This window comes from Lagenorhynchus albirostris, chromosome 15, assembly GCF_949774975.1.
Source record: "Lagenorhynchus albirostris chromosome 15, mLagAlb1.1, whole genome shotgun sequence".
NCBI lineage: Eukaryota > Metazoa > Chordata > Mammalia > Artiodactyla > Delphinidae > Lagenorhynchus > Lagenorhynchus albirostris.
Window position 1 is genome coordinate 22,434,171 of NC_083109.1, and position 26,750 is coordinate 22,460,920.

Below are 26,750 nucleotides of genomic sequence, written 5' to 3' on the forward strand. Positions count from 1 at the left end.
TCCACCCTTTTGTTTTGTTTTGAACCTATAGAGGCATTCCTAGTATTATTGCACTTTGCTTTGTTGCACTTTACAGATACTATTTTTTTTTTTTTTTACAAATTGAAGGTTTCTAGCAACCCTCTGTTGTCATATGATGATTAGCATTTTTTAGCAACAAAGTATTTTTTAATTGAGTTATGTACATTGTTTTTTAGTCATAATGCTATTGCACACTTAATAAACTGCAATATAGCATAAACATAATTTTTATGTGCACTAGGAATCCAAAAAATTCATGTGACTCACTTTATTATGATACTCAATTTATTGTAGTGGTCTGGAACCAAACTCGCAATATCTCTGAGGTATGCCTGCACTGTTTTTTGAATTTTCACATTTTATAAATTTACAACCCTCTTTGTTAGGACTTATTTTATTTTCTTATCTGAGTTTTACAAATAAGTGCATTGAGGAAGAATTTTGTTTATTGATTAAAAACATCTCCTTTAGAGCTCAAAAGAACAATTTTATTGTTTCAGAGCAGAAATAGAAAATTAGAGTATCATAACCTAGAATTACTATTTTTGTGGCTTTCTTCTAACATATTCCTATGCATAAATAGATAGATAGATAGATAGGTAGGTAGATAGATAGATAGATAGATAGTAAAGGAAGGAAGGGAGGGAGAGAGGGAGGAAGGAAGCAAGGAAGGAAGAATTGACAACTTTTCTGGGACACACTTCTAAAACTAAGAACTCTTGCTTGTACATTCAGGTATTGCAAATGATGCTGGAGAGATCACACTGATACCAATTTCCATGAATACAACTCAGGAGTCCAAAGTCGAGAGTCCTGTATCACTTACGGCTCAGTCATTAATTGGTGCTTCTCCAAAACAGACCCATTTGACTAAAGCACAAGAGGTACATTCAGTTGGAATAAGCAAACCAAAGAGAACTGGGTCCTTAGCACTGTTTTATAGAAAGGTACGTGTTTTTATAGCATCTAAAAAGGTCTCCTTTAATCAATGCAAGAAAGATTGAGTAACAGAGGGCAGCTTTAGCCTTCTTTTTTTGTGTGTGGTAAAATATACATGAAATGTACTATTTTAACCATTTTTAAGTGTACAGCTAAATGTCATTAGTACATTCGCATTGTTGTGCAGCTTCCACCATCATCCACCTCCAGACTTTTTCATCTTCCTAAACTGAAACTCTGTACCCATTAAATAGTAACTCCTCATTTCTTCCTCCCACCCCCAGCCCTTGGTAGCCATTATTCTACTTTCTGTCTCCATGAATTTGACTACTCTAGGTACCTCATATAAGTGGAATTATATAACGTTTGTCCTTTTTTGACAGGCTTATTTCACTTAGCATAATGTTTTCAAGGCTCTTCCATATTGTAGCATGGTCAGAATTTCCTTCCTTTTTAAAACTAATATTTCATGGTATGTATATACCATATTTTGTTTATCCATTCATCTATAGATGGACATTTGCGTTGTTTCTACCTTTTGGTTATTGTGAGTGAATAGTGTTGCTATGAACATTAGTGTACAGGTATCCAAGTCTGTTTTCAATTCTTTTGGGTACATACAGAAGTGGAATAGTAATTCTAAATTTAATTTTTGAGAAAATGCTATGCAGTTTCCCACAGTGGCTGCACCATTTATATTCCTGCTAGCAACATACAAGGTTTTCCACAATATTGTGAAATACAAGTGTTTTTCTCTTTCTGACTTATTTCACTCTTTATGACAGTCTCTAGATCCATCCACCTCACTACAAATAACTCAATTTTGTTTCTTTTTATGGCTACGTAACATTCCATTGTGTATATGTGCCACATCTTCTTTATCCGTTCATCTGTCGATGGACACTTAGGTTGCTTCCATGTCCTGGCTGTTGTTAGTAGAACTGCAATGAACATTGTGGTACATGACTCTTTGAATTATGGTTTTCTCAGGGTATATGCCCAATAGTGGGATCGCAGGGTCATATGGTAGTTCTATTTTTACTTTTTTAAGGAACCTCCATACTGTTCTTCATAGTGGTTGTATCAATTTACATTCCCACCAGCAGTGCAAGAGGGTTCCCTTTTCTCCACACCCTCTCCAGCATTTATCGTGTGTAGATTTTTTGATGATGGCCGTTCTGACCGGTGTGAGATGATAACCTCATTGTAGTTTTGATTTGCATGTCTCTAATGATTAGTGATTTTGAGCATGCTTTCATGTGTTTGTTGACAATCTGTATATCTTCTTTGGAGAAATGTCTGTTTAGATCTTCTGCCCATTTTTGGATTGTGTTGTTTGGTTTTTTAATATCGAACTGAATGAGCTGCTTGTATATTTTGGAGATTAATCCTTTGTCATTTGCTTCATTTGCAAATATTTTCTCCCATTCTGAGGGTTGTCTTTTCATCTTGTTTATGGTTTCCTTTGCTGTGCAAAAGCATTTAAGTTTCATTAGGTCCCATTTGTTTATTTTTGTTTTTATTTCTATTACTCTATGAGGTGGGTGAAACAGAATCTTGCTGTGTTGTATGTCATGGAGTGTTCTGCCTATGTTTTCCTCTAAGAATTTTATTGTGTCTGGCCTTACATTTAGGTCTTTAATCCATTTTGAGTTTAGTTTTGTGTGTGGTGTTAAGGACTGTTCTAATTTCATTCTTTTACATGTAGCTGTCCAGTTTTCCCAGCACCACTTATTGAAGAGGCTGTCTTTTCTCCATTGTATATTCGTGCCTCCTTTTTTAAGATAAGGTGACCATAGGTGCGTGGGTTTATCTCTGGGCTTTCTATCCTGTTCCATTGATCTATACTTCTGTTTTTGTGCCAGTACCATATTGTCTTGATTACTGTAGCTTTGTAGTATCCTCTGAAGTCCGGGAGCCTGGTTCCTCCAGCTCTGTTTTTCTTTCTCAAGATTGCTTTGGCTGTTCGGGGTCTTTTGTGTTTCCATGCAAATTGTGAAATATTTGTTCTAGTTCTGTGAAAAATGCCATTGGTAGCTTGATAGGGATTGCATTGAATCTGTAGATTGCTTTGGGTAGTATAGTCATTTTCACAGTGTTCATTCTTCCAGTCCAAGAACATGGTATGTCTCTCCATCTGTTTGTATCCTCTTTGATTTCTTTCATCAGTGTCTTATAGTTTTCTGCATACAGGTCTTTTGTCATCCTTAGGTAGGTTTATTCCTAGGTATTTTATTCTTTTGTTGAAGTGGTAAATGGGAGTGTTTCCTTAATTTCTCTTTCAGATTTTTCATCATTAGTTTATAGGAATGCAAGAGATTTCTGTGCATTAATTTTATATCCTGCTACTTTACCAAATGCATTGATTAGCTCTAGTAGTTTTTTGGTAGCATCTTTAGGATTCACTATGTATAGTATCATGTCATCTGCGAACAGTGACAGTTTTACTTCTTTTTTCACAAGTTGGATTCCTTTTATTTCTTTTTCTTCTCTGATTGCTGTGGCTAAAACTTCCAAAACTATGTTGAATAATAGTGGTGAGAGTGGGCAACCTTGTCTTGTTCCTGATCTTAGTGGAAATGGTTTCAGTTTTTCACCATTGAGAACGATGTTGGCTGTGGGTTTGTCATATATGGCTTTATTATGTTGAGTTAAGTTCCCTCTATGCCTACTTTCTGGAGAGTTTTTATCATAAATAGCTGTTGAATTTTGTCAAAAGCTTTTTCTGCATCTATTGAGATGATCATATGGTTTTTATCCTTCAATTTGTTAATATGGTTTATCACATTGATTGATTCTGTATGTTGAAGAATCCTTGCATTCCTGGGATAAACCCCACTTGATCATGGTGTATGTTCCTTTTAATGTGCTGTTGGATTCTGTTTGCTAGTATTTTGTTGAGGATTTTTGCATCTATGTTCATCAGTGATATTGGCCTATAGTTTTCTTTTTTTGTGACATCTTTGTCTGGTTTTGGTATCAGGGTGATGGTGGCCTCGTAGAATGAGTCTGGGAGTGTTCCTCCCTCTGCTATATTTTGGAAGAGTTTGAGAAGGATATGTGTTAGCTCTTCTCTAAATGTTTGCTAGAATTCTCCTGTGAGTCCATTTGGTCCTTGGGTTTTGTTTGTTGGAAGATTTTTAATCACAGTTTCAATTTCAGTGCTTGTGATTGGTCTATTCATGTTTTCTATTTCTTCCTGGTTCAGTCTTGGAAGGTTATACCTTTCTAAGAATTTGTCCATTTCTTCCAGGTTGTCCATTTTTTTGACATATAGTTGCTTTTAGTAATCTCTCATGATCCTTTGTATTTCTGCAGTGTCAGTTATTATTTCTCCTTTTTCATTTCTAATTCTATTGATGTGAGTCTTCTCCCTTTTTTTCCTGATGAGTCTGGCTAGTGATTTATCATTTTTGTTTTTCTTCTCAAAGAACCATCTTTTAGTTTTATTGATCTTAGCTATTTTTTCCTTCATTTCTTTTTCATTATTTCTGATCTCATCTTTATTATTTCTTTCCTTCTGCTAACTTTGAGGTTTTTTTGTTCTTCTGTCTCTAATTGCTTTAGGTGTAAGGTTAGGTTGTTTATTTGAGATGTTTCTTGTTTCTTGAGGTAGGATTGTATTGCTATAAATGTCCCTCTTAAGAACTGTTTTTGCTGCATCCCATAGGTTTTGGGTTGTCGTGTTTTCATTGTCATTTGTTTCTAGGTATTTTTTGATTACCTCTTTGATTTCTTCAGTGATCTCTTTGTTATTTAGTAGTGTGTTGTTTAGCCTTCATGTGTGTGTATTTTTCACACCTTTTTTCCTGTTATTGGTATCTAGTCTCATAGCATTGTGGTCGGAAAACATACTTGATATGATTTCAATTTTCTTAAATTTAGCAGGGCTTGAGTTGTGACCCAAGATATGATCTGTCCTGGAAAATGTTCTATGAGCACTTGAGAAGAAAGTGTATTCTGTTGTTTTGGGATGGGATGTCCTATAAATATCAATTAAGTCCATCTTGTTTAATGTATCATTTAAAGCTTGTGTTTCCTTATTTATTTTCATTTTGGGTGATCTCTCCATTGGCGAAAGTGGGGTGTTAAAGTCTCCTACTATTATTGTGTTGCTGTCAATTTCCCCTTTTATGGCTGTTAGCATTTGCCTTATGTACTGAGGTGCTCCTGTGTTGAGTGCATAAATATTTACAAATGTTATATCTTCTTGGATTGATCCCTTGATCATTATTTAGTGTCCTTCCTTGTCTCTTGTAACATTCTTTATTTTAAAGTCTACTTTATCTGATATGAGAATTGCTCCTCCACCTTTCTTTTGATTTCCATTTGCATGGAATATCTTTTTCCATCCCCTCACTTTCAGTCTGTATGTGTCCCTAGGTCTGAAGTGGGTCTCTTGTAGACAGCATATATACGGGTTATGTTTTTGTATCCATTCAGCCAGTCTATGTCTTTTGGTTGGAGCATTTAATCCATTTACATTTAAGGTATATATCAATATATGTGTTCCGGTTACCATTTTCTTTATTGTTTTGCATTTGTTATTGTAGGTGTTTTCCTCTCTTGTGTTTCCTGCTTAGGGAAGTTCCTTTAGCATTTGTTGTAAAGCTGGTGTGGTGGTGCTGAATTCTCTTAGCTTTTGCTTGTCTGTAAAGGTTTCAGTTGCTCCATCAAATCTGAATGAGATCCTCGATGGGTAGAGTAATCTTGGTTGTAGGTTTTTCTCTTTCATCACTTTAAATATGTCCTACCACTCCCTTCTGGCTTGCAGAGTTTCCGCTGAGAAATCAGCTGTTAACATTACAGGGATTCCCTTGTATGTTATTTGTTGCTTTTCCCTTGCTGCTTTTAATATTTTTTCTTTGTATTTAATTTTTGATCATTTGATTAATATGTGTCTTGGCGTGCTTCTCCTTGGATTTATCCTGAATGGGACTCTCTGTGCTTCCTGGACTTGACTATTTGCTTACCCATATTAGGGAAGTTTTCAACTATAATCTCTTCAAATATTTTCTCAGTCCCTTTTTTTTCTCTTCTTCTTCTGGGACCCCTATAATTTGAATGTTGGTGCGTTTAGTGTTGTCCCAGAGGTTTCTGAGATTCTCCTTGATTTTTTTCATTCTCTTTTTCTTTATTCTGCTCTGTGGTAGTTATTTCCACTGTTTTATCTTCCAGGTCACTTATCTGTTCTTTTGCCTCAGTTATTCTGCTATTGATTCCTTCTAGAGAATTTTTTATTTCATTTATTGTGTTGTTCATCATTGTTTGTTTGCTCTTTAGTTCTTTTAGGTCCTTGTTAAACGTTTCTTGTATTTTCTCCATTGTATTTCCAAGATTTGGGATCATCTGTACTATCATTACTCAGAATTCTTTTTGAGGTAGACTGCCTGTTTCCTCTTCATTTGTTTGGTCTGGTGGGTTTTTACCTTGCTCCTTCATCTGCTGTGTATTTCTCTGTCTTCTCATTTTGCTTAACTTACTGTGTTTGGGGTCTCCTTTTCGCAGGCTGCAGGTTCATAGTTCTCGTTTTTGGTGTCTGCCCCCAGTGCGTAAAGTTGGTTCAGTGGGTTGTGTAGGCTTTCTAGTGGAGGGGACTGGTGCCTGTGTTCTGGTGGATGAGGCTGGATCTTGTCTTTCTGGTGAGCTGGACTGCATGCAGTGGTGTGTTTTGGGGTGTCTGTGACCTTATTATGATTTTAGGCAGCCTCTCTGCTAATGGGTGGGGTTGTGTTCCTGTCTTGCTAGTTGTTTGGCATAGGGTGTCCATCACTGTAGCTTGCTGGTCATTGAGTGGAGCTGGGTCTTCACGTTGAGATGGAGATCTCTAAGAGAGCTTTCGCCATTTGATATTATGTGGGGCTGGGAGGTCTCTGGTGGACCACTGTCCTGAACTCAGCTCTCCCACCTCAGAGGCTCAGACCGGACACCCGGCCGGAGCACCAAGGCCCTGTCAGCCACATGGCTCAGAAGAAAAGGGAGAAAAAAAGAAAGAAAGAGAAATAAAATGAAGTTATAAAAATTAAAAATATATTATTAAAAATAAAAAATTAGAAAGTAAAAAAAAAAAGAAGTGAGAAACCAGACCAAAAAACAAATCCACCAATGGTAATAAGTGCTAAAAATTATACTAAAAAAAAAAAAAAAAAAGACAGAACCCTAGGACAAATGGCAAAAGCAAAGCTATACAGACAAAATCACACAAAGAAGCATACATATACACACTGGCAAAAGGAGAAAAAGGAAAAATGTATGTGTATTAAAAAAAGGAAGAGAGCAACAACCAAATCAATAAACCTATCTACCAGTGATAATAAGCTCTAAATTCTAAACTAAGATAAACATAAAGCCAGAAACAAATTTGATGCTGAAAGCAAACCCCAAGTCTATAGTTGCTCCCAAAGTCCACTGCCTCAATTTTGGGATGATTCGTTGTCTATTCAGGTATTCCACAGATGCAGGGTACATCAGTTTGATTGTGGACATTTAATCCGCTGCTCCTGAGGCTGCTGGGAGAGATTTCCCTTTCTCTTCCTTGTTCGCACAGCTCCTGGAGTTCAGCTTTGGATTTGGCCCCACTTCTGCGTTTAGGTCGCCTGAGGGCGTCTGTTTCCCTCCCAGACAGGACGGGGTTAAAAAGTAGCAGCTGATTAGGGGGCTCTGGCTCCCTCAGGCCAGGGGGAGGGAGGAGTACAGAATGCGGGGCAAGCCTGTGGCGGCAGAGGCCAACATAATGTTGCACCAGCCTGGGCATGACGTGTGTTCTCCCGGGGAAGTTGTCCCTGGATCTCGGGACCCTGGTAGTGGCGGGCTGCACAGGCTCCCGGGAGGCGAGGTGTGAGTAGTGACCTGTGCTCGCACACAGGCTTCTTGGTGGCTGCAGCAGCAGCCTTAGCATTTCATGCCCGTCTCTGGGGTCCACGCTGATAGCCACGGCTCGCACTCGTCTCTGGAGCTCGTTTAGGTGGTGCTCTGAATCCCCTCTCCTCGCGCACCCTGAAACAATGGTCTGTTGCCTCTTAGGCAGTTCCAGACTTTTTCCCGGACTCCCTCCCAGGTAGCTGTGGCTGACTAGCTGCCTTCAGTCTGTGTTCACGCAGCTAGCTCCAGTCCTCTCCCTGGGATCTGACCTCCGAAGCCCGAGCCTCAGCTCCCAGCCCCCACCCGCCCCGGCGGGTGAGCAGACAAGCCTCTCAGGCTGGTGGGTGCTGGTCGGCACCGATCCTCTATGTGGGAATCTCTCCGCTTTGCTCTCTGCACCCCTGTTGTTGCGCTGTCCTCTGTGGCTCCAAAGCTTCCCACCCGCCATCTCCACCAGTGAAGGGGCTTCCTAGCGTGTGGAAACTTTTCCTCCTTCACAGCTCCCTCCCGGAGGTGCAGGTCCCATCCCTATTCTTTTGTCTCTGTTTTTTCTTTTTTATTTTGCCCTACCCAGGTACGTGGGGAGTTTCTTGCCTTTTGGGAAGTCTGAAGTCTTCTGCCAGTGTTCAGTAGGTGTTCCATAGGAGCTGTTCCTCATGTAGATGTATTTTTGATGTATTTGTGGGGAGGAAGGTGATCTCCACGTCTTACTCCTCCACCATTTTGAAGCTATCTCCTTACTGCAGTTTTGATTTGCGTTTCCCTGATGATTAGTGATATTGAGCATCTTTTCATGGGCTTATTGGCAATCCTTTTACCTTCCTCAGCGAAATGTCTATTCAAGTCCTTTGCCCATTTTTTGAGTTTTTTATTGGTGAGTTGTAAAAGTCCTTTATATTGTCGAGATGTTAATTCCTTATCAGATACATGATTTGCAAATATCTTCTCCCATTCCATGGGTTGCCTTTTCACTATGTTATATATTAGTGTCTTTTGACGCACAGAAGTTTTTAATTTGATGAAGTCTAATTTATCTATGTTTTGTTTTGTTGTCTTGTTCTTTTTGGTGTCATATCCGAGAAATCATTGCACATGCCAGTGTCATGAAGCTTTTCCCCTATGTTTTCTTGTAGGATTTTTATAGTTTTAGAAATTACATTTAGGTCTTTGATCCATTTTGAGTTAATTTTTATATATGGTATAAGGTAAGGACCCAGTTTCATTCTTTTGCATGTGGATATCCAGTTTTCTCAGTAAGTCTTGTTGACAAGACTGCCTTTCTCCATTGAATGGTCTTGACACCCTTGTCAAGTTACTCATCACTGTATATGTGAGGGTTTATTTCTGGGCTCTGTATTCTATTCATTGGTCTCTTCTTGCCAGTACCACAGTTTTAATTAGTGTAACTTTGTAGTAAGGTTTGAAGTCAGAAAATGTGAGACCTCCAACTTTGTTCTTCTTTTTCAAGATTATTTTGACTATTCAGAGTCCCTTGACATTCCATATGAGTTTTAGGATGGATTTTTTTCTATTTCTGCAAAAAAAAAAAAAATCTTTAGGGTTTTAATATGGATTATACTGAATCTGTAGATTGCTTTCAGTAGTGTTGACATCTTAACAATATTAAGTCTTCCAGTCCATGAACATAGTATGTCTTTCCATTTATTCATGTTTTCTTTAATTTCTTTGAGCAATGCTTTGCAGTTTTCAGTGTACAAATTTTTGCCTCCTTGGTTAAGTTTATTCCCAAGTATTTTATTCTTTTTCATGCTATTGTAAATGGAATCATTTTCTTAATTTCATTTTTGGATTGTGCATTGTTTATGGTTTAGGAATAAAAGTGATTTTTGTGTGTTGATTTTGTATCCTGCAACTTTGCTGTATTCATTTATTAGTTCTAACATTTTTTATGGACTCCAGGGTGCTTGGGTTTCCTACACATAAAGTCATGTCATCTGCAAACAGAGATGGTTTTACTTCTTTTCTAATTTGAATGCCTTTTATTTCTTTTTCTTGCCTAATTGCTCTGGCTAGAACTTCTAGTATGGTGTTGAATAGAAGTACTGAAATTGGGCATCTTTGTCTTGTTCCTGATCTTAGAGGAAAAGCTTTCATTGTTTTACTTTGAGTATGATCTTAGCTATGGATTTTTCATATATGGTATTTATTATGTTGAAGTAGTTTCCGTCTATTCCTAGTTTGTAACAAAAGGGTATTGAATTTTGTCAATTGCTTTTTTTCTGCATCAAATTTTGAGATGATTATATCATTTTTCTCTTCATTCTGCTAATGTAGTGTATTACACTGATAGATTTTCATATGTTAAACTATCCTTTCATTCCATGAATAACTCCTACTTGGTCATGGTGTATAACCCTTTTAGTGTATGATGTTCCATTCAGTTGCTAGGGTTTTGTGGAGGATTTTCACATCAATATCATAGATATTGGTCTGTAGTTTTCTTAGAGTATCTTTGTTTAGCTTTAGTATCAGGTGATGTACCTTTAGCCTTTTTTAAAAACATATTTGACATTCTAAAAGAACATTATGATCTTGATGAGCTAATGTTTGGACTCAGACTCATAGAGTTTTAATTCCATTTCCTGCCGGCTTGTTTTACATAACTTTGATTAAGCAATTGGCCATCCTGTGGAATTTACAGGAACTCCATTGTGTTATATTGCTTTAGATTGGAGTTTATTGTGGGACAGGTACATTGGATCTTATGGATAAGTTTACATTACTGAGGATTCATTATTAAGATTGGTGAGATACTGCTGGGAGTCTACATAATTTTTATCATAAATCTAGTTTTTTACCTTTTACGAATTGACCAGTTCTCATTATAATGCCTAGATTATTTTAGTATTAATGCAAAGATTTAACATAGAAATAATTTCAGCTTATCCTGCCTAGCTTTTATAAGCACCATAAAGCTTCTGATAACATAGACATGTTAGTCAGATATTTGTGACCAAACATGCCGGTTGTCTAAAATAAATTCCAGAATTGGAAGATACCTCTCCAGTCTACCCTGTAACTAGTGGCTATTTAGCCCATTCTGAAAAATTGTAAATGAAAAAAAAAGGCACTGTTTTTTGTTTCTTTTTAGCATTATGATTAGGGTTTAAGGCTTAAAATTTTTAAGAAATTCATGTTTGTTTTTTCAGATTATCTCTTCATGCAAATTTAAGTTTATTTCCTCTATCTAGTCTTTCTTAGAATAATTCTTGAGACACTTGCCCTTTTTTCCACCTCCCACTGCTTTCTCTACTCTGTCCCACCGTCTCCACTCCTGCCTACATCTTGTGCCTAAGGCCTGTTTTAAAAACAGAGCTCCAACTGTAGTACTTTCCCCATTCATTCCCTATTTTTAATTTTCAAAATGACAAATTGCTGCCTTTGATAATGAATCTAAGATTGACAAAAATAAGGCTTTATTTATGAATTTTTAGTTCTGAATTTATTTCAGAATCTAGCTTGTCCTTTTCCTTTTAATTATAGCCTACTTAGAAGCTAGAAAAATTTTACCCTAAAAGGAAATTGAAACGTCCATATCTATAATGAGTTCAAAATAACCATTTCTTGAGTAAATTGCAGATGTTATCCATGCTGAACTCAGTGTGATGCTGATATCCTATGCCTGAGTAGAATTTACTGTGAATTTTTTGTTAGAAGCCTTCCAGAGTATGTGTACCTTTAAGGCATTGGATTAGCTTTGTAAAAGATACTTAACAAGTATTACTTTTAAAAAAAATTTATTTATTTTATTTATTTATTTTTGGCTGCATTGGGCCCTCATTGTTGCACACGGGCTTTTCTCCAGTTGCAGCGAGTGGGGGCCACTCCTCGCCACAATGCGTGGGCCTCTCATTGCAGTGGCCTGTCCTGCTGTAGAACATGAGCTCAACAGTTGTGGCTCGTGGGCTCCAGAGTGCAGGCTCAGCAGTTGGGCACATAGGCTTTGCTGCTCCGCAGCACGCGGGATCCTACCGGGCCAGGGCCCAAACCCGTGTCCCCTGCATTGGCAGGCAGACTCCCAACCACTGCGCCACCAGGGAAGCCCCACAAATATTACTTAATGACATTCTTAATCCTTCTACCTAGGACTGTATCTGTTATCTTCTATCACAAATGTAAAGTTCCAGCATCTTTCCCACTGCTCTGACCCCAGTGGTTCCCGTTTATCTCTTAGCCAGCAAGACCAGAAACAAAGGGTTGGATGCAGAAAATGAGTTTGTTATAAAATGAATCACTGGTGGCTTTGGAGTCAACCCTTATCTCTCTTTCTATCAGATTAGTGTATTGGATGGCTAAAGTTCATTTTTCAGCTTTAATTTGTGGATTTTTTTTCCCTCTCAAAAGATACTTTGCTATAAAGAATGCCTTACTCTTTTTCATTTTTTTTACCCTGAACATTTAGATTTAAAGACTTAGTTCAAACAGAATAGTCTAGTTTAGGAATATCACAGTAGGATTACCAGTTCTTAAGATAATAAAACATAATGCTTTTTGGATGATCAGAAATCATTTTAGAATCTTTTAGGACCTTTGGGGCATTTGCATTAGTATCAGTTCATATAAAGACTCTATATATGAAAGGTTGAAGGTATTGAACTGAATTTACTCTGACATACTTAAAAACAACAACTTGACTGAGAAGGACAGTACTATATGATATTTATTTGTGGAATCTAAAAATCAAAAACAAGCTCATAAATACAGAGAACAGGTTAGTGGTTGCCGGGGGCGAGGGGGTGGGTGAAATGGATGAAGGGAGTCAAAAGGTACAGACTTCAAGTTATAAAATAAATAAATCATGGGGATATAATGTATAGCGTGGTGACTATAGTTAGTAATGCTTATTCCATATTACAGTTGCTAAGAGACTAGATCTTAAAAGTTCTCATCACAAGAAAAAAAAATTGTGTTAACTGTGTGGATATTAACTAGACGTATTGTGGTGATCTTTTCACAACATATACAAATGTTGAATCATGTTGTACACCTGTACACCTGTATACCTCAATAAACAACAACAAAATCTGGTATCTCGTTTGCTTAACATTCCTTTCATGTGCTCATAAAAACAATGTAGACTATTGGGGAAATTTTTAAATGATTTTGCTTTCTGACTTATTTTGGAGTCAAACATTTGAGTGTATTATGTGACATTTTAGGCTTTCTAGTCATTTTACCTGAACCAAAAAAAGAGAGAGACTTCTGAATACTTGAAAAATTATGTATTCATAATGATCATGATGCTGGTAAATCAAACCATTTAATTTTAGTATTTCTCACTTTACATAGTTGGCAGCATAGAATAATAGCATATAACATCTTTACCAAAAAAATGTTTAAGGTAGTTTTCCAAAGAAAATTTTGTTTTAATATATTTTCTTTTGCCATAGCAGTGAACTAGTACTATAAAATAAAAATTTTATGTAATTTAATGCATCAGCAGCCTTAGGTGTTTATTAATGTTGGCCTAAAAGCCCATGTTCATGGTAAGACATACATTTGAGAAATTATTTACTTGATTTTTTGCATCAATGTGCTATCTTTCATCTTAGGTCTATCATTTGGCAAGTGTACGCTTACGTGATTTATGTTTAAAACTGGATGTTTCAAATGAGTTAAGAAGGAAGATATGGACATGTTTTGAATTCACTTTAGTTCACTGCCCTGATCTGATGAAAGACAGACATTTGGATCAGCTCCTCCTTTGTGCCTTCTACATCATGGCAAAGGTAACGTATAAGTTGGGGGAAGCTCTTTGCCGTAGTTACTTGTATTTGAGGCCTGAGGTGAAAATCTGTTGCACTTGATTGTTAGTTTGCCTTAAGTGCTACAAGCCAACAGTGGTAAATTCCAGCTACTGTATCTATTTCTATGGACTCTTCATTACTTTCTTTTTTTTATTTTATAAATTTATTTATTTTATTTATTTCTTATTTTTGGCTGTGTTGGGTCTTCGTTGCTGTGTGCGGGCTTTCTCTAGTTGCAGAGAGCGGGGGCTACTCTTCCTTGTGGTGCGTGGGCTTCTCATTGCAGTGGCTTCTCTTGTTGCAGAGCACAGGCTCTAGGCCTGCAGGCTTCAGTAGTTGCAGCACGCGGGCTCAGTAGTTGTGGCTCACGGGCTTAATTGCTCCATGGTATGTGGGATCTTCCCGGACCAGGGATCAAACCCGTGTTCCCTGCATTGGGAGAGGCAGATTCTTAACCACTGTGCCACCAGGGAAGTCTTTCATTTACTTTCATAGTAATCAGCCTTCTTGCTTCATAGGAATACACTGGTTGTAAAAAAAAATTGGAAAAGATCTTAGAGACCATTTTTGGTAAAATGGTTCTCCACACTATTAATGGAGAACCATTTCCACCATCACCCCGTGACACCTCTAATCTTGTACTTTAAAGTAAAATGATCGTTACATTTTAGGCGAGTAACTGAGGCCCAGAGGTGAAAGTAACTTGGCCAAAGTTACACAATAAGTGACAACCTATGTTCTCCTGATTCAGAATCTGGTATAAAATAGCTTCTATACTTTATTGCTTTCCAGTGATTTATTCTGTTGCCTCAGAAGAGCATTTTACTTTCTAGTTGCTACAATATGTTTTAAGTCATAAAATGGCATATCTTACTTGTCTTTAAAAATTCTAATAGGTCTGAAACAATCATCTGTACCTTTGGTCTTGATCATATTGGCCACACTACCAGTCCTAGCAGATGTAGATGTTACAACCTAATTTTTCAGCTTTTTGAGGCAGAGGACATGTTCTCAAACTCCTTTGTGACTTCCTTCTCACATTACATCTTTAAAATCTCTATACAAAATAGGTATTAATAAATGTTATTAACTAATCTTTTTTTAAGCTATTAGTATTTTTATTATTTCTCTTAAGGATACCAGAACCCTAAAAAGCAGCATTGGGTTTATAACTTACAGAGAGTTACAAATATTTCCTTCTGTGGTTACAGTTTTTATACATTTATTCCACAACAACTAGATAACATACAGCACGAAAAAGACCACATAGTTACTCCCCTTTTATAGTCACATTCTACATTGGCATCCATACTAATAATCCTTTATATTGGTATCACTCTTTCCTCTTTTAAAACCACACCAATTTGCATACCTCATTTATTTTACCATTCCAAGAATCTCTAGGGTTATTAGGACTCTGTGCTTTCACTGCCGAGGGCGCAGGTTCAATCCCTGGTCAGGGAACCAAGATCCCACAAGACACATGGCATGGCCAAAGAAAAAGAATCTGCAAAGTCAAAACAGTAACAATAACAGCAACAACAAAACCAAAAGTTGTCCCAGAGCTAATAATATCACTGGGGTTCCCAGCAGAAGCAAACTACTTTGAGGTATGAAACACTCAACCCTGAAGCCATTCAGTATTCACACAAATTAAATCCTTATTAAAACAGAACTAAAAAATCCAAAATTATAAAACAATCAAGGAAATAAGCCAATGTGAGTATGTCAACAGATAAAATTTAGAGCAGGTTAGATATTCAAAAATTTCAGGTAATGGAATTATTGATCTCAAATTATGCAATTATATGTTTTAAATGATTCAATGTATAAAGGAAAATTCTTTTTATGAACAAAGGCCAAGTCACTTTAAAAAGGACCTGAAAGATGTCAAAAAGAACTGAATGAAACTTGTAATGGAAACAAATTCCAAGCCAAAAGACTCAATGGATTAGAATGTAGAGCTGAGGAAACGAAAAAACAGCATATCACATAGAGATGGAAAATACAAAAAATCAAGAGACATAGAGTTACGAAACATTTTTTCTTGTTCCCTTCCTCTTTTGTTCTCTTCTCTTGTGATTTGATGACTAACTTTAGTGTTGTGTTTCAATTCCTTTTTCTTTTTTGTATGCGTATCGTAGATTTTCAATTTGCGGTTACCATGAGGATTTGATATAGCAATCTATATATAAACAAGATTGTTTTAAATTGCTGGCCTCTTAATTTCAAATGCATTTCCAATATCCTGCATTTGTGTTCTCCCCTTCTTGTAATTGCTGGTTTTGATATCATATTAGCATGTGGATGATTTCCTACCTTTACTGTATGTTTGCCTTTACTGGTGAGCTTTTCCATTCGTAAGTTTCTTGTTTCTAGTTGTAGCCTTTTCTTTTCTGCTTAGAGAAGTTCCTTCAGCATTTGTTGCAAAGCTGGTCTGGTGGTGCTGAATTCTCTTAGCTTTTGCTTATCTGTAAACCTTTTGATTTCTCCATCAAATCTGAATAAGAGCCTTGCTGGTTAGAGTATTCTTGGTTGTAGTTTCTTCCATTTCATCACTTTAAATACATCATGCCACTCCCTTCTGGCCTGCAGAGTTTCTGCTGAGAAGTCAGCTGATAACCTTATGCAAGTTCCCTTGTATGATAACCTTATGCAAGTTCCCTTGTATCGTTTTTCTCTTGTTGCTTTTAGTATTTTTTCTTTAATTTTTGTCAGTTTGATTACTCTGTGTCTCGGTGTGTTCTTCCTTGTGTTTATCCTGCCTAGGACTCTCTGCCCTTCCTGGACTTGGGTGACTGTTTCCTTTCCCATGTTAGGGAGGTTTTCAGCTGTTATCTCTTCAAAGATTTTCTCAGGTCCTTTCTGTCTCTCTCTTCTCCTTCTGGGACCCCTATAATGTGAATGTTGATGCATTTAATGTTTTCCCAGAGGTCTCTTTGACTGTCTTCATTTCTTTTCATTCTTTTTTCTTTTTTTTCCATTCTTTTTTCTTTATTCTGTTCCACGGCAGTGATTTATACCATTCTGTCTTCCAGGTCACTTATCCAATCTTCCACCTCAGTTATTCTGCTATTGATTCCTTCTAGTGTATTTTTCATTTCAGATATTGTATTGTTCATCTCTGTTTCTTTGTTCTTTAATTCTTCTAGGTCTTTGTTAAACATTTCTTGCATCTTCTCTATCCTTGCCTCTGTTCTTTTTCTGAGATCGTGGATCATCTTCACTATCATTTTTCTGAGTTCTTTTTCCAGAAGGTTGCCTGTCTCCACTTCACTTATAGCTGTTCTTCTGGGGTTTTATATTGTTCCTTTATCTGGGACATATTCCTCTGCCGTTTCACTTTGTCTGACTTCTTGTGATTGCGGTTTCCATTCTGCAGGCTGCAGGATTGTAGTTCTTCTCGCTTCTGCTGTCTACCGTCTTAAATAATCATTTGTGTTTTTTTGAAAACTACCATAGCTCAGGCTTTGCCATTTCTGTGGAGAACATCATTATGGAGAACAGGTTTAGTGCTAATGGACAGTGAAGGAGAAGAAAAGAGTAATTTAAGTGAACTCTGTGATAATAAATAGACTAGAAGGGATTCCTTTATGGATCACTAATTTATTTTCTTTCTTTTGGCCACCACTGTGACTTTTCTAAGTGTTAAAACCCTATAGTCTGTTCTGAACTATTAAAAGCCTAATCCTGTAATACCCTCTGTCTTATTGTGAATCACAAGACATTTTCTATCCTTTAGTATGTGGTTAATTTTAAATAAGTACTTAAAAACTAATACAACTGGAGACTGCAAGGGATTCAGCAGATCTGAGTTTTCTTATATCATTCTTTTTTATAAAGAAATGCATTTTTGGTAGTTATATCATAGCAATCTTAGTGCTTTTGATTAATGAAACTATTAGCTGAGTCTCCACAGGCCACAAAGCCTGAACTTTTTTTTTTTTTTTTTTTTACTTTTCATTTATTTGTGCTGCAGTGGGTCTTCGTTGCTGCATGTGGGCTTTCTGTAGTTGCGGTGAGTGGGGGCTACTATTCGTTGCGGTGCTCGGGCTTCTCAATGCAGTGGCTTCTCTTGTTGCGGAGCATGGGCTCTAGGCACATGGGCTTCAGTAGTTGTGGCACATGGGCTCAGTAGTTGTGGCTCACGGGCTTTAGAGTGCAGGCTCAGTAGTTGTGGTGCATGGGCTTAGTTGCTCCGCGGCATGTGGGATCTTCCCGGACCAGGGCTCAAACCCGTGTCCCCTGCATTGGCGGGTGGATTCTTAACCACTGCGCCACCAGGGATGTCCCCAAACCTGAACTTTTAAGGTAGTAAAAGTCATAAATGGTAGTGGATTTTAGTTATTGAGTGGCCTGGGGTTAATGGCTTTCTGCAAGACTCCTCTCAATGCTAACCTGTAATTGAAGTTTTTGTTCAGAGCCATTTTTCTTTTAAAAGCAGTTGATAAATGCAGTTCTTATTTTCCTTAGGTAACAAAAGAAGAAAGAACTTTTCAAGAAATAATGAAAAGTTATAGGAATCAGCCTCAAGCTAATAGTCATGTGAGTTACATTATTTTTCCTCCTGTCCCAAAATAGATTTGTACTATTTCTCTGCTGACAAGTCATGTAAAAGGTAAACTTCTTTTCTAGTTTTACTATAGATTTTTTGGTTTAATGGACACCATTAAACTCGAGACAGTTTTAATTAAAAAACAGTTTCAGTGGAAGCCAAAAATCTTGCTGTTTCTGACTAATCTATATTATTTATTTATTTATTTATTTATTATTTATTTATGGCTGCATTAGGTCATCATTGCTACACATGGGCTTTGTCTAGTTGCAGCAAGTGGCGGCTACTCTTCGTTGCGGTGTGCAGGCTTCTCGTTGCAGTGGCTTCTCTTGTTGCGGAGCACAGGCTCTAGGCACACGGGCTTCAGTAGTTGTGGCACACAGGCTCAATAGTTGGCTCACAGGCTCTAGCGTGCAGGCTTAGTAGTTGTGGCGCACGGGCTTAGGTGCTCCACCGCATGTGGGATCTTCCCGGACCAAGGATCGAACCCGTTTCCCCTGCATTGGCAGGCGGATTCTTAACCACTGCACCGCCAAGGAAGTCCCTATATATTATATATGCATATACTTCTCACACGTTCTCTTATTCCATTTGTTCATTTATTTGAGTAGGGACATTTTTCACTAATGAAAAATATTTATAATAATAATATTCTTTAATCATATAAGACTTGATTCTCTGATGATGTTTAAATCCAGTGAAATTTGAGGATATATTAAATTAAGTCTAGCTTCTTTTTCCATCTGATAAGAATCTTAATGTTTGCATCTTTGAATAGATATCAGGCATTTCTGATATAATAGCCCTGGTGAGAATTCTGTACAGTCTTTCAGTCATGGAAATATAAAATGTTAGCGTGACCTGGTACATAGTAAGCATTTAATAACTGTTAGCTCTATATTATTGTTATTATTTTAGCTGAAGAACACAGGATTAGGTTACCTTAAGGCCTTGGTCATTCAAGAACCTGATTGCTCTGCTCTAAAGGAGCATAATGGCCTCTTCTCTGGCCCAGTGATCTGCCACCTTAGACAAAAAGAGAGATGTGGTAGCTCAGATATCCCTGGCCCCAGTACCAGTAGCCATACCCCCTTCTATCAGAGCCCCACAGATAGTTTCACTTCTTTACTTAAGCCCCAGATACACTGCTAGCAATATAGAGATATTAGAAGAGCCAAGTATAGGCATTTCTTACACCCTGTGACAGGGTGGAAGAGGCCTGGTTTCCAGGCCTCTTCAGAAAAATCCCTTAGGAACAGAGCTTAGAGAGGTTCAGAGTATCCCTTAAGATCATTAAGTTAATGTGGGTCAAAAATGGTTTAAGCCACAGCTTCCTAAATATTCTCTCAATACCGATATCCATAGGATGAGGGGGAATGGATCATTCCTTTCAGCTACCTTGGAGGTTAAAAACAGTTTAGGGACAGGGAGGGGAACAGATTTTCATGTGGCCATGTGAAAGGAGATGGGTGTGGGATGGGAGCAGGAAAACAAGCCCCAGTGAGATCAAATGAGTCTCATGTAAGAAATTAAAAAGAAGAAGGAATAGGTTCGTATCTTTTAAGTTGCTTTTATTTGGCAAAATCTTCTCATCAGTGTTTAGTTGCTCCTTACTTAATTCTTCTATTTTGTAACCTTCTGAAGTGGTTATATTTCAGGTGGTAAGCTCTGCTTCAGTATCCCCTCTTCTAAGATGTTTGCCGTAATCTGCATTTACCAAGGGCTACTAACATCTTGCCCTTGATTATCACCCGTACAGACAAATACTTTTTAATTGGCTTGATATCTTGTTCTTATTTTGGTTTTGCTTAACCTGTGCCTCTTTGTGACTCAGCAGTCCTTTTTGTCCCCTCTGATCTATATAGGTTTACAGAAGTGTACTGTTGAAAAGTATTCCAAGAGAAGTTGTGACATACAATAAAAACCTAAATGGTGATTTTGAAATGACAGATTGTGGTAAGTTGCCCAATTTAAGATTCTATATGTAGTACACTGTTGGTTACATTGTATATAATACAGTGGATGTCCTGGAGTTAATTGTGTAGGTGGGGTGGATAATGCATATGTGTTGGAAAGAAGCAAATGACTTTGAGATAAATATGGGTCAGGTACCTCCCTCCACAGAAGTTGTGTATTGAAACCATTAATTTATCGCATGTTAACTGTGTTTTAGAAGTTTTCTAGTATACTTATACACATTAATAAAAACTCATAAAAGACAATAAAATTCAAAACTAAATCTGAATGACAGGGAAAGTAAGATAGCTGTCAGTGATTTGCCTGTGGAGAACATTAAGGAAATGTCCTGTTCATTAATAAGTGTATAGGTATTCTGCCACCATCAGCAAAAGCAAGGTCGCCACCTTGTTACTACCATCATGCTAAGACTTCAGGCACTAGTAATTTTTTTGAAAGAAAGAAGAATCAAATGTTCAGTATTCATATGTTGATAAGTTGTAAAAATGCCTTTTCAGCCCATCTCTTTTCCTTGTCTCATCTGTCTCCTTTTCCTTGTCTCACTTTCTATCACTTAATGTATATATATGTGTACATGTGTATATAAGTACTGTAATTTATTTAATTTCACAGTGTGGGACTTTTAGGTTGTTTCCAATTATACACAGCTTTGCAAGGAACATCATTGTAGGTTGATCTTTGGTCCACATCCTTAGGGTAAATTCTTAGAGAAAATTGACTGGGTCAAAGACATTTTTTTTTAATTACCCAAATATCCATGATAATTATGGTGTCTACTGGGATCTGAACTTTTAAGATCTTAACAAAAAATTCTTGAATAATAATGTCCTAGAATCTGATCCCATCTAAGGTTACACAGGCCAAACTCAGTTCTTTTTACATAGATAAATTATCCCTGAGCCTTTTCAAGGCAATGAGAAGAAGTACATTAGGAAGTAAACCTGACAAAATACAAAAAAAAAACCTACCTATTTTTGTTATACATGTTGCTCACCTGTCCTGGGTGGTTTTTCTGTCCTTGCAAAACCAGGCATCAGGTTAGCTGGGAAACTGTGTGTTCTATGAGAAACAAAGTAACTGCTAGCGAGTGTTTGGGATACAAGGAGCAGTGAAGTTCAAGACAGAATTTGTTAAGTTTGATGATAAAGCTTGAGGTAACTGACGGTTAGCTACCCTCTCTACAACATAAAGGTTTCAGGTCCAGTTCTGTTTTATATACATTTATTAACTAGATATTTATTAGCAGGCAAACAAAAAACCATTCTTAAGATCCTGTCCAGTGGTGATGGCACAGAGCAGGGAGAGTATCCAGTGATAATAGACTGAGGAATTCCGGCACCAAAAAAGGGACAAAGTTATTGAGGAGGATACAGTCTCGCAAGTCTGTGTTCAGATAAGACAAGTTCCAGTGCCTGGAGCTGTGGCTAGATGCTATGACCTAGACTTGGACACACCAAAGAACACCACCTTGGGAAGAAGAGTTCTGGTTCTATAAACAAATTCATAATTAGGAATAAAATAATTACTATTTAAAAAAACACACAGTTTATGCATCCTATGCCACCTGACCAACCACCTCCTCACATAAAAGGTTCACTCAAAGTAGATGCCAAGATTCCAGAGCAGGATTCTGTTAAACTTAAAGCCAAGATCAAGCAAACAACATGCGTCAGAGTTCAGGCCTGGGCATCATTCGTAATAGTAAAGCCCCACAGACCTCACTGGATCTCTCATGACTATCATGCTGTTGCGGGTAGTGTCTCAAATATGTTAATCAATCTTTTTTATTTTTAATACATATGTATATTCTTTTTCATATTTTTTTCCATTATGGTTTATCATAGGATATTGAATATATTTCCCTGTGCTACACAGTAGGACTTTTTTATCCATCCTACATACAGTAGTTTGCATCTGACTTTGTTATTTATCCATCCTACATATAATAGTTTAGCATCTGCTAATTCTACTCCTGATCCTTCCCTCCCCCACCCCCACTTGGCAACCACAAATCTGTTCTATACATCTGTGAGTCTGTTTCTGTTTTGTAGATATGTTCATTTCTGTCATATTTTAGATTCCACATATAAGTGATATCATATGGTATTTGTTTTTCTCTTTCTGACTTACTTTGCTAGTATGATAATCTGTAGGTCCATCCATGTTGCTGCAAATGGCATTATTTCATTCTTTTTTGTGGCTGAGTAATAATCCATTGTGTCTATATACCACATCTTCTTTATCCATTCATCTGTCGATGGATATTTAGGTTGTTTCCATGTCTTGGCTATTGTAAATGAACATATGAGTGCATGTATCTTTTCAAATTATAGTTTTGTCTGGATATGTGCCCAGGGGTGGGATTGCTGGATCATATGGCAACTCTATTTTTAGTTTTTTGTGGAACTGCCATACTGTTTTCCATAGTGGCTGCAGCAGTTTACAGTCCCACAAGCAGTGTAGGAGGGTTCCCTTTTCTTCATACCCCCTCCAGCATTTTTATTTGTAGACTTTTTTTTTTTTTTTTGGCTGCGCTGCGTGGCTTGCAGGGTCTTAGTTCCCCAACCAGGGATCGAACCCGTGCCCCCTGCAGTGGAAGCGCAGAGTCCTAACCACTGGACTGCCGGGGAATTCCCCATACATTGTCTTTTTGTTTATGTTTCCCTTGCTGTGCAAAAGCTTATAAGTTTAATTAAGTCCCCTTTGTTTATTTTTGCTTTTATTTCTGTTGCCTTGGGAGACTGACCTTAAAAAACATTGGTATGATTTATGTCAGAGAATGTTTTGCTTATGTTCTCCTCTAGGAGCTTTATGGTGTCATGTCCTAAATTTAAGTGTTTAAGCCATTTTGAGGGGTTTTTCTGTGTATGCTGTGAGGGTGTGTTCTAACTTCATTGGTTTGCATGCGGCTGTCCAGCTTTCCCAATACCACTGGCTGAAGAGACTGTCTTTTCCCCATTGTATATTCTTACCTCCTTTGTTGAAGATTAATTGATCATAGGTGTGTGGGTTTACTTCTGGGCTCTCTGTTCTGTTCCATTGATCCATATGTCTGTTTTTGTGCCAGTACCATGCTGTTTTGATTACTGTAGCTTTGTAGTATTGTCTGAAGTCTGGGAGGGTTATGCCTCCTGCTTTGTTCTTTTTCCTCAGGATTGCTGTGACAATTCTGGGTCTTTTATGGTTCCATATAAATTTTAGGATTATTTGTTCTAGTTCTGTGGAAAATTCATGGGTTATTTGATAGGGATCATATTACATCTATAGATGTAATATTTGCTTTGGGTACCATGTCATTTTAACCATATTAAATCTTCCAATCCAAGAGCATGAAAAAAAAAAAAAAAACAAGAGCATGGGATATCTTTTCATTTCTTTGAATCATCTTCAGTTTCCTTTATGAATGTTTTGTAGTTCTCAGCATGTAAGTCTTTCACCTCCTTGGTGAGGTTTATTCCTAAGTTTTTTTTTAATGCAATTTTATTTTTTTAAATTAATTTTTATTGGAGTATAGTTGCTTTACAGTGTTTTGTTAGTTTCTACTGTACAGCAAAGTGAATCAGCTATGTGTATACATATATCTCCTCTTTTTTGGATTTCCTTCCCATTTAGGTCACAGTAGAGCATTGAGTAGAGTTCCCTGAGCTATACAGTAGATTCTCATTAGTTATCTATTTTATACATAGTATCAGTAGTTTATATATGTCAATCCCAATCTCCCAATTCATCCTACCCACCCCCCTTTCCCCTTTGGTATCCATACACTTGTTATGTACATCTGTGTCTCTTGCTGCTTTGCAAATAAGATTATCTATACCATTTTTCTAGATCCCACATACATACATTAATATACGATATTTGTTTTTCTCTTTCTGACTTACTTCACTCTGTATGACAGTCTCTAGGTCCATCCACGTCTCTACATAAGACCCACTTTCATTCCTTTTTATGGCTGAGTAATATACTATTGGATATATGTACCACATCTTCTTTATCCATTCCTCTGTTGATGGACATTTAGGTTACTTCCATGTCCTGGCTATTGTAAATAGTGCTGCAGTGAACATTGGGGTGCATGTGTCTTTTTGAATTATGGTTTTCTCTGGGTATATGCCCAGTAGTGGGGTTGTTGGGTCATATGGTAGTTCTATTTTTAGTTTTTTAAGGAACCTCCATACTGTTCTCCATAGTGGCTGTACCAATTTACATTCCCACCAACAGTGCAAGAGAGTTCCCTTTTCTCCACACCCTCTCCAGCATTTATTGTTTGTAGATTTTTTTAAGTGAATTGTGGGGGTTTTTTTGTTTTTTGTTTATTTTATTTTATTTTTGGCTGCATTGGGTCTTTGTTGCTGTGCATGGGCTTTCCCTAGTTGAGGTGAGCGGAGGCTACTCTTCGTTGCGGTGCGTGGGCTTCTCATTGCGGTGGCTTCTGTTGTTGCATAGCATGGCCTCTAGGTGCATGGACTCAGTAGTTGTGGCTCACAGGCTCCAGAGCGCAGGCTCAGTAGGTGTGGCACACGGGCTTAGTTGCTCCGCGGCATGTGGGATCTTCCTGGACTAGGGCTCGAACCCTTGTTCCCTGCATTGGCAGGCAGATTCTTAACCACTGTGCCACCAGGGAAACCCTGTTTGTAGATATTTTGATGATGGCCATTCTGACCCATGTAAGGTGATACCTCATTGTAGTTTTGATTTTCATTTCTCTAATAATTAGTGATGTTGAGCATTGGTCATTGATGGAGATATGCCTAACAGAAGCCCTATAGTAGCCACCTGTGGAGAATGAGCTACCTGATTAAAACACTAGCTGGATACTCATGGACTGTGCATTCATTATCATATTAGCAGAGCACCCCAGACTGGCATTCTTTTTTTTTTTTTTTTAATATTTATTTATTTACTTGGCCACGCTGGGTCTTAGTTTCGGCACGCAGGATCTTCATTGCAGCATGTGGAATCTTTTTTAGTTGTGGCATGGGGCATCTAGTTCCCTGACCAGGGATCAAACCCAGGCCCCCTGCATCAGGAGCACGGAGTCTTAACCCCTGGACCACCAGGGAAGTCCCCAGACTGGCATTCTTGATTAGAACATTTGAGAGACCCAGATTATAGCTTAATTAAGTAACACAAACATAATGCCCAAGTGTATGATAGTAAATTGAAAACTTTACAGTACTTCCTCAGAGGCTTGTTTTCAGAATTAAAAAAAAAATGATGCATGTGTGTGGTGTTTAATACAAGGCCTGCTCATAGTAAGGCCTCAGTAAGTAGTAGTTATTATTTATTATTTTGTTTATAAGCAATATAAAATTTATTGTATTTTATTCATGAGTATATGGCTCTTTAAATGTCTTTTTTTTTAAGCTAATTTTTCTAAGGCTATATTCCTTACATAAAATCCTTTAAATGTTGAAAACTAGGTCACACACACAAAAACAGTTAAAGCAAATCCTCTCAAGGGACAAAAATTCTGTTTCCATGTGAGATGTATAACATTGATACCTGCAAATTGATAATTAAGTGACTTTATTCACATTAAAACTATTTTACAGTCACCAGATAGACAACCAAGATACGGATGGAGCACATTTTCTTTCTAGACTGTTTAATCTAAACAAGATTTACTTGGTTTTAGATTATAATGATGCCCTTTAGAGCTCATGAGAAACTGCCAAAATGGTCTAAAACCACTGTAGTAGTTTTGAATTGGTGTGTGGTCAGTGGCTCTTGCATAACTGGAGCTAAATGGCACTGCCCTCTCAATCCGAAAGCCAGTCTGAAATATTTACTGCACACTGTTAACGGTGAGGAGCAAAAACGGTAAGGAAGGACGTGGTAGGAGAAATATAAAATAAATACTAAATGCTTACTCCAGGGGAGTGCTGCTGTGCTGATCAAGCCCATCATATCTCAACCTGACCCTTGAATTTATAAATAAATTGTGATCTTCTTTCTTACTTTCATCTTAAAATAATTTTTCTTCTTTACTTTCTCCATTTTTAAGTGGTAAGAATCACTATTTATGCCTCTTCTCAGACTGAAGCCTAATGACAGTATACAAAGAAACCAGCATCAGTCACTTGAGCAGCTCCTCTGGGGGTGATGGATGGGGGTTTCATTAATTTGTGCATCCCAAACAATTTGGGCGTGCCCATCCTCTGAAACCAGTTCCCCTGAGAAATGGGTATCTACGGTGCCCTCAATGTCTTTTCCCCTGAATGCATTTATATTGTCCTGGGATATAAAATTAAGCATGTATTATGGTTGCAGTTGTTGGCCACCTGCAGCCCTGGGGTAATTTGCCTTCTCCCTTCCCACTTTCACTTCAGATCCTTGGAAAATTCTGAAGCCAGAGATCCAGGCTAAAAATTTCAGCATGTCTCTCTGGAGCTCTGCAGATAATATCTCCTTTTTTCTAAGGGCTAGTCTCATTCACTGGTAGTTTATATAAAACCACATTTTAATTGCTTGACAGTGTTGTATGATAATCCAAAAAAGACATTCCTCTTATTCATGGGAACAGTAGGGAAAATTATGAAACCATAATAGTTCATTGGTTCGTTTCATGAAGTATATCAAATGTATACCATGTGCCTCAAATTATGTTAGGCAGAGGTCCCTCCTGC

At 37.5% G+C, this 26,750-nt stretch overlaps 1 protein-coding gene across 1 annotated transcript in view; it reads left to right on the plus strand.

The window, feature by feature from the left end:
- RBL1 (RB transcriptional corepressor like 1) overlaps positions 1-26,750 on the plus strand; it is a 75,770-nt gene that overhangs the window by 40,795 nt on the left and 8,225 nt on the right. The window contains exons 16-19 of the mRNA XM_060123987.1: positions 757-968; positions 13,395-13,571; positions 18,063-18,134; positions 20,010-20,100. Of these exons, the coding sequence (XP_059979970.1) occupies positions 757-968; positions 13,395-13,571; positions 18,063-18,134; positions 20,010-20,100 (552 nt within the window). The remainder of the gene's footprint in view (positions 1-756; positions 969-13,394; positions 13,572-18,062; positions 18,135-20,009; positions 20,101-26,750) is intronic.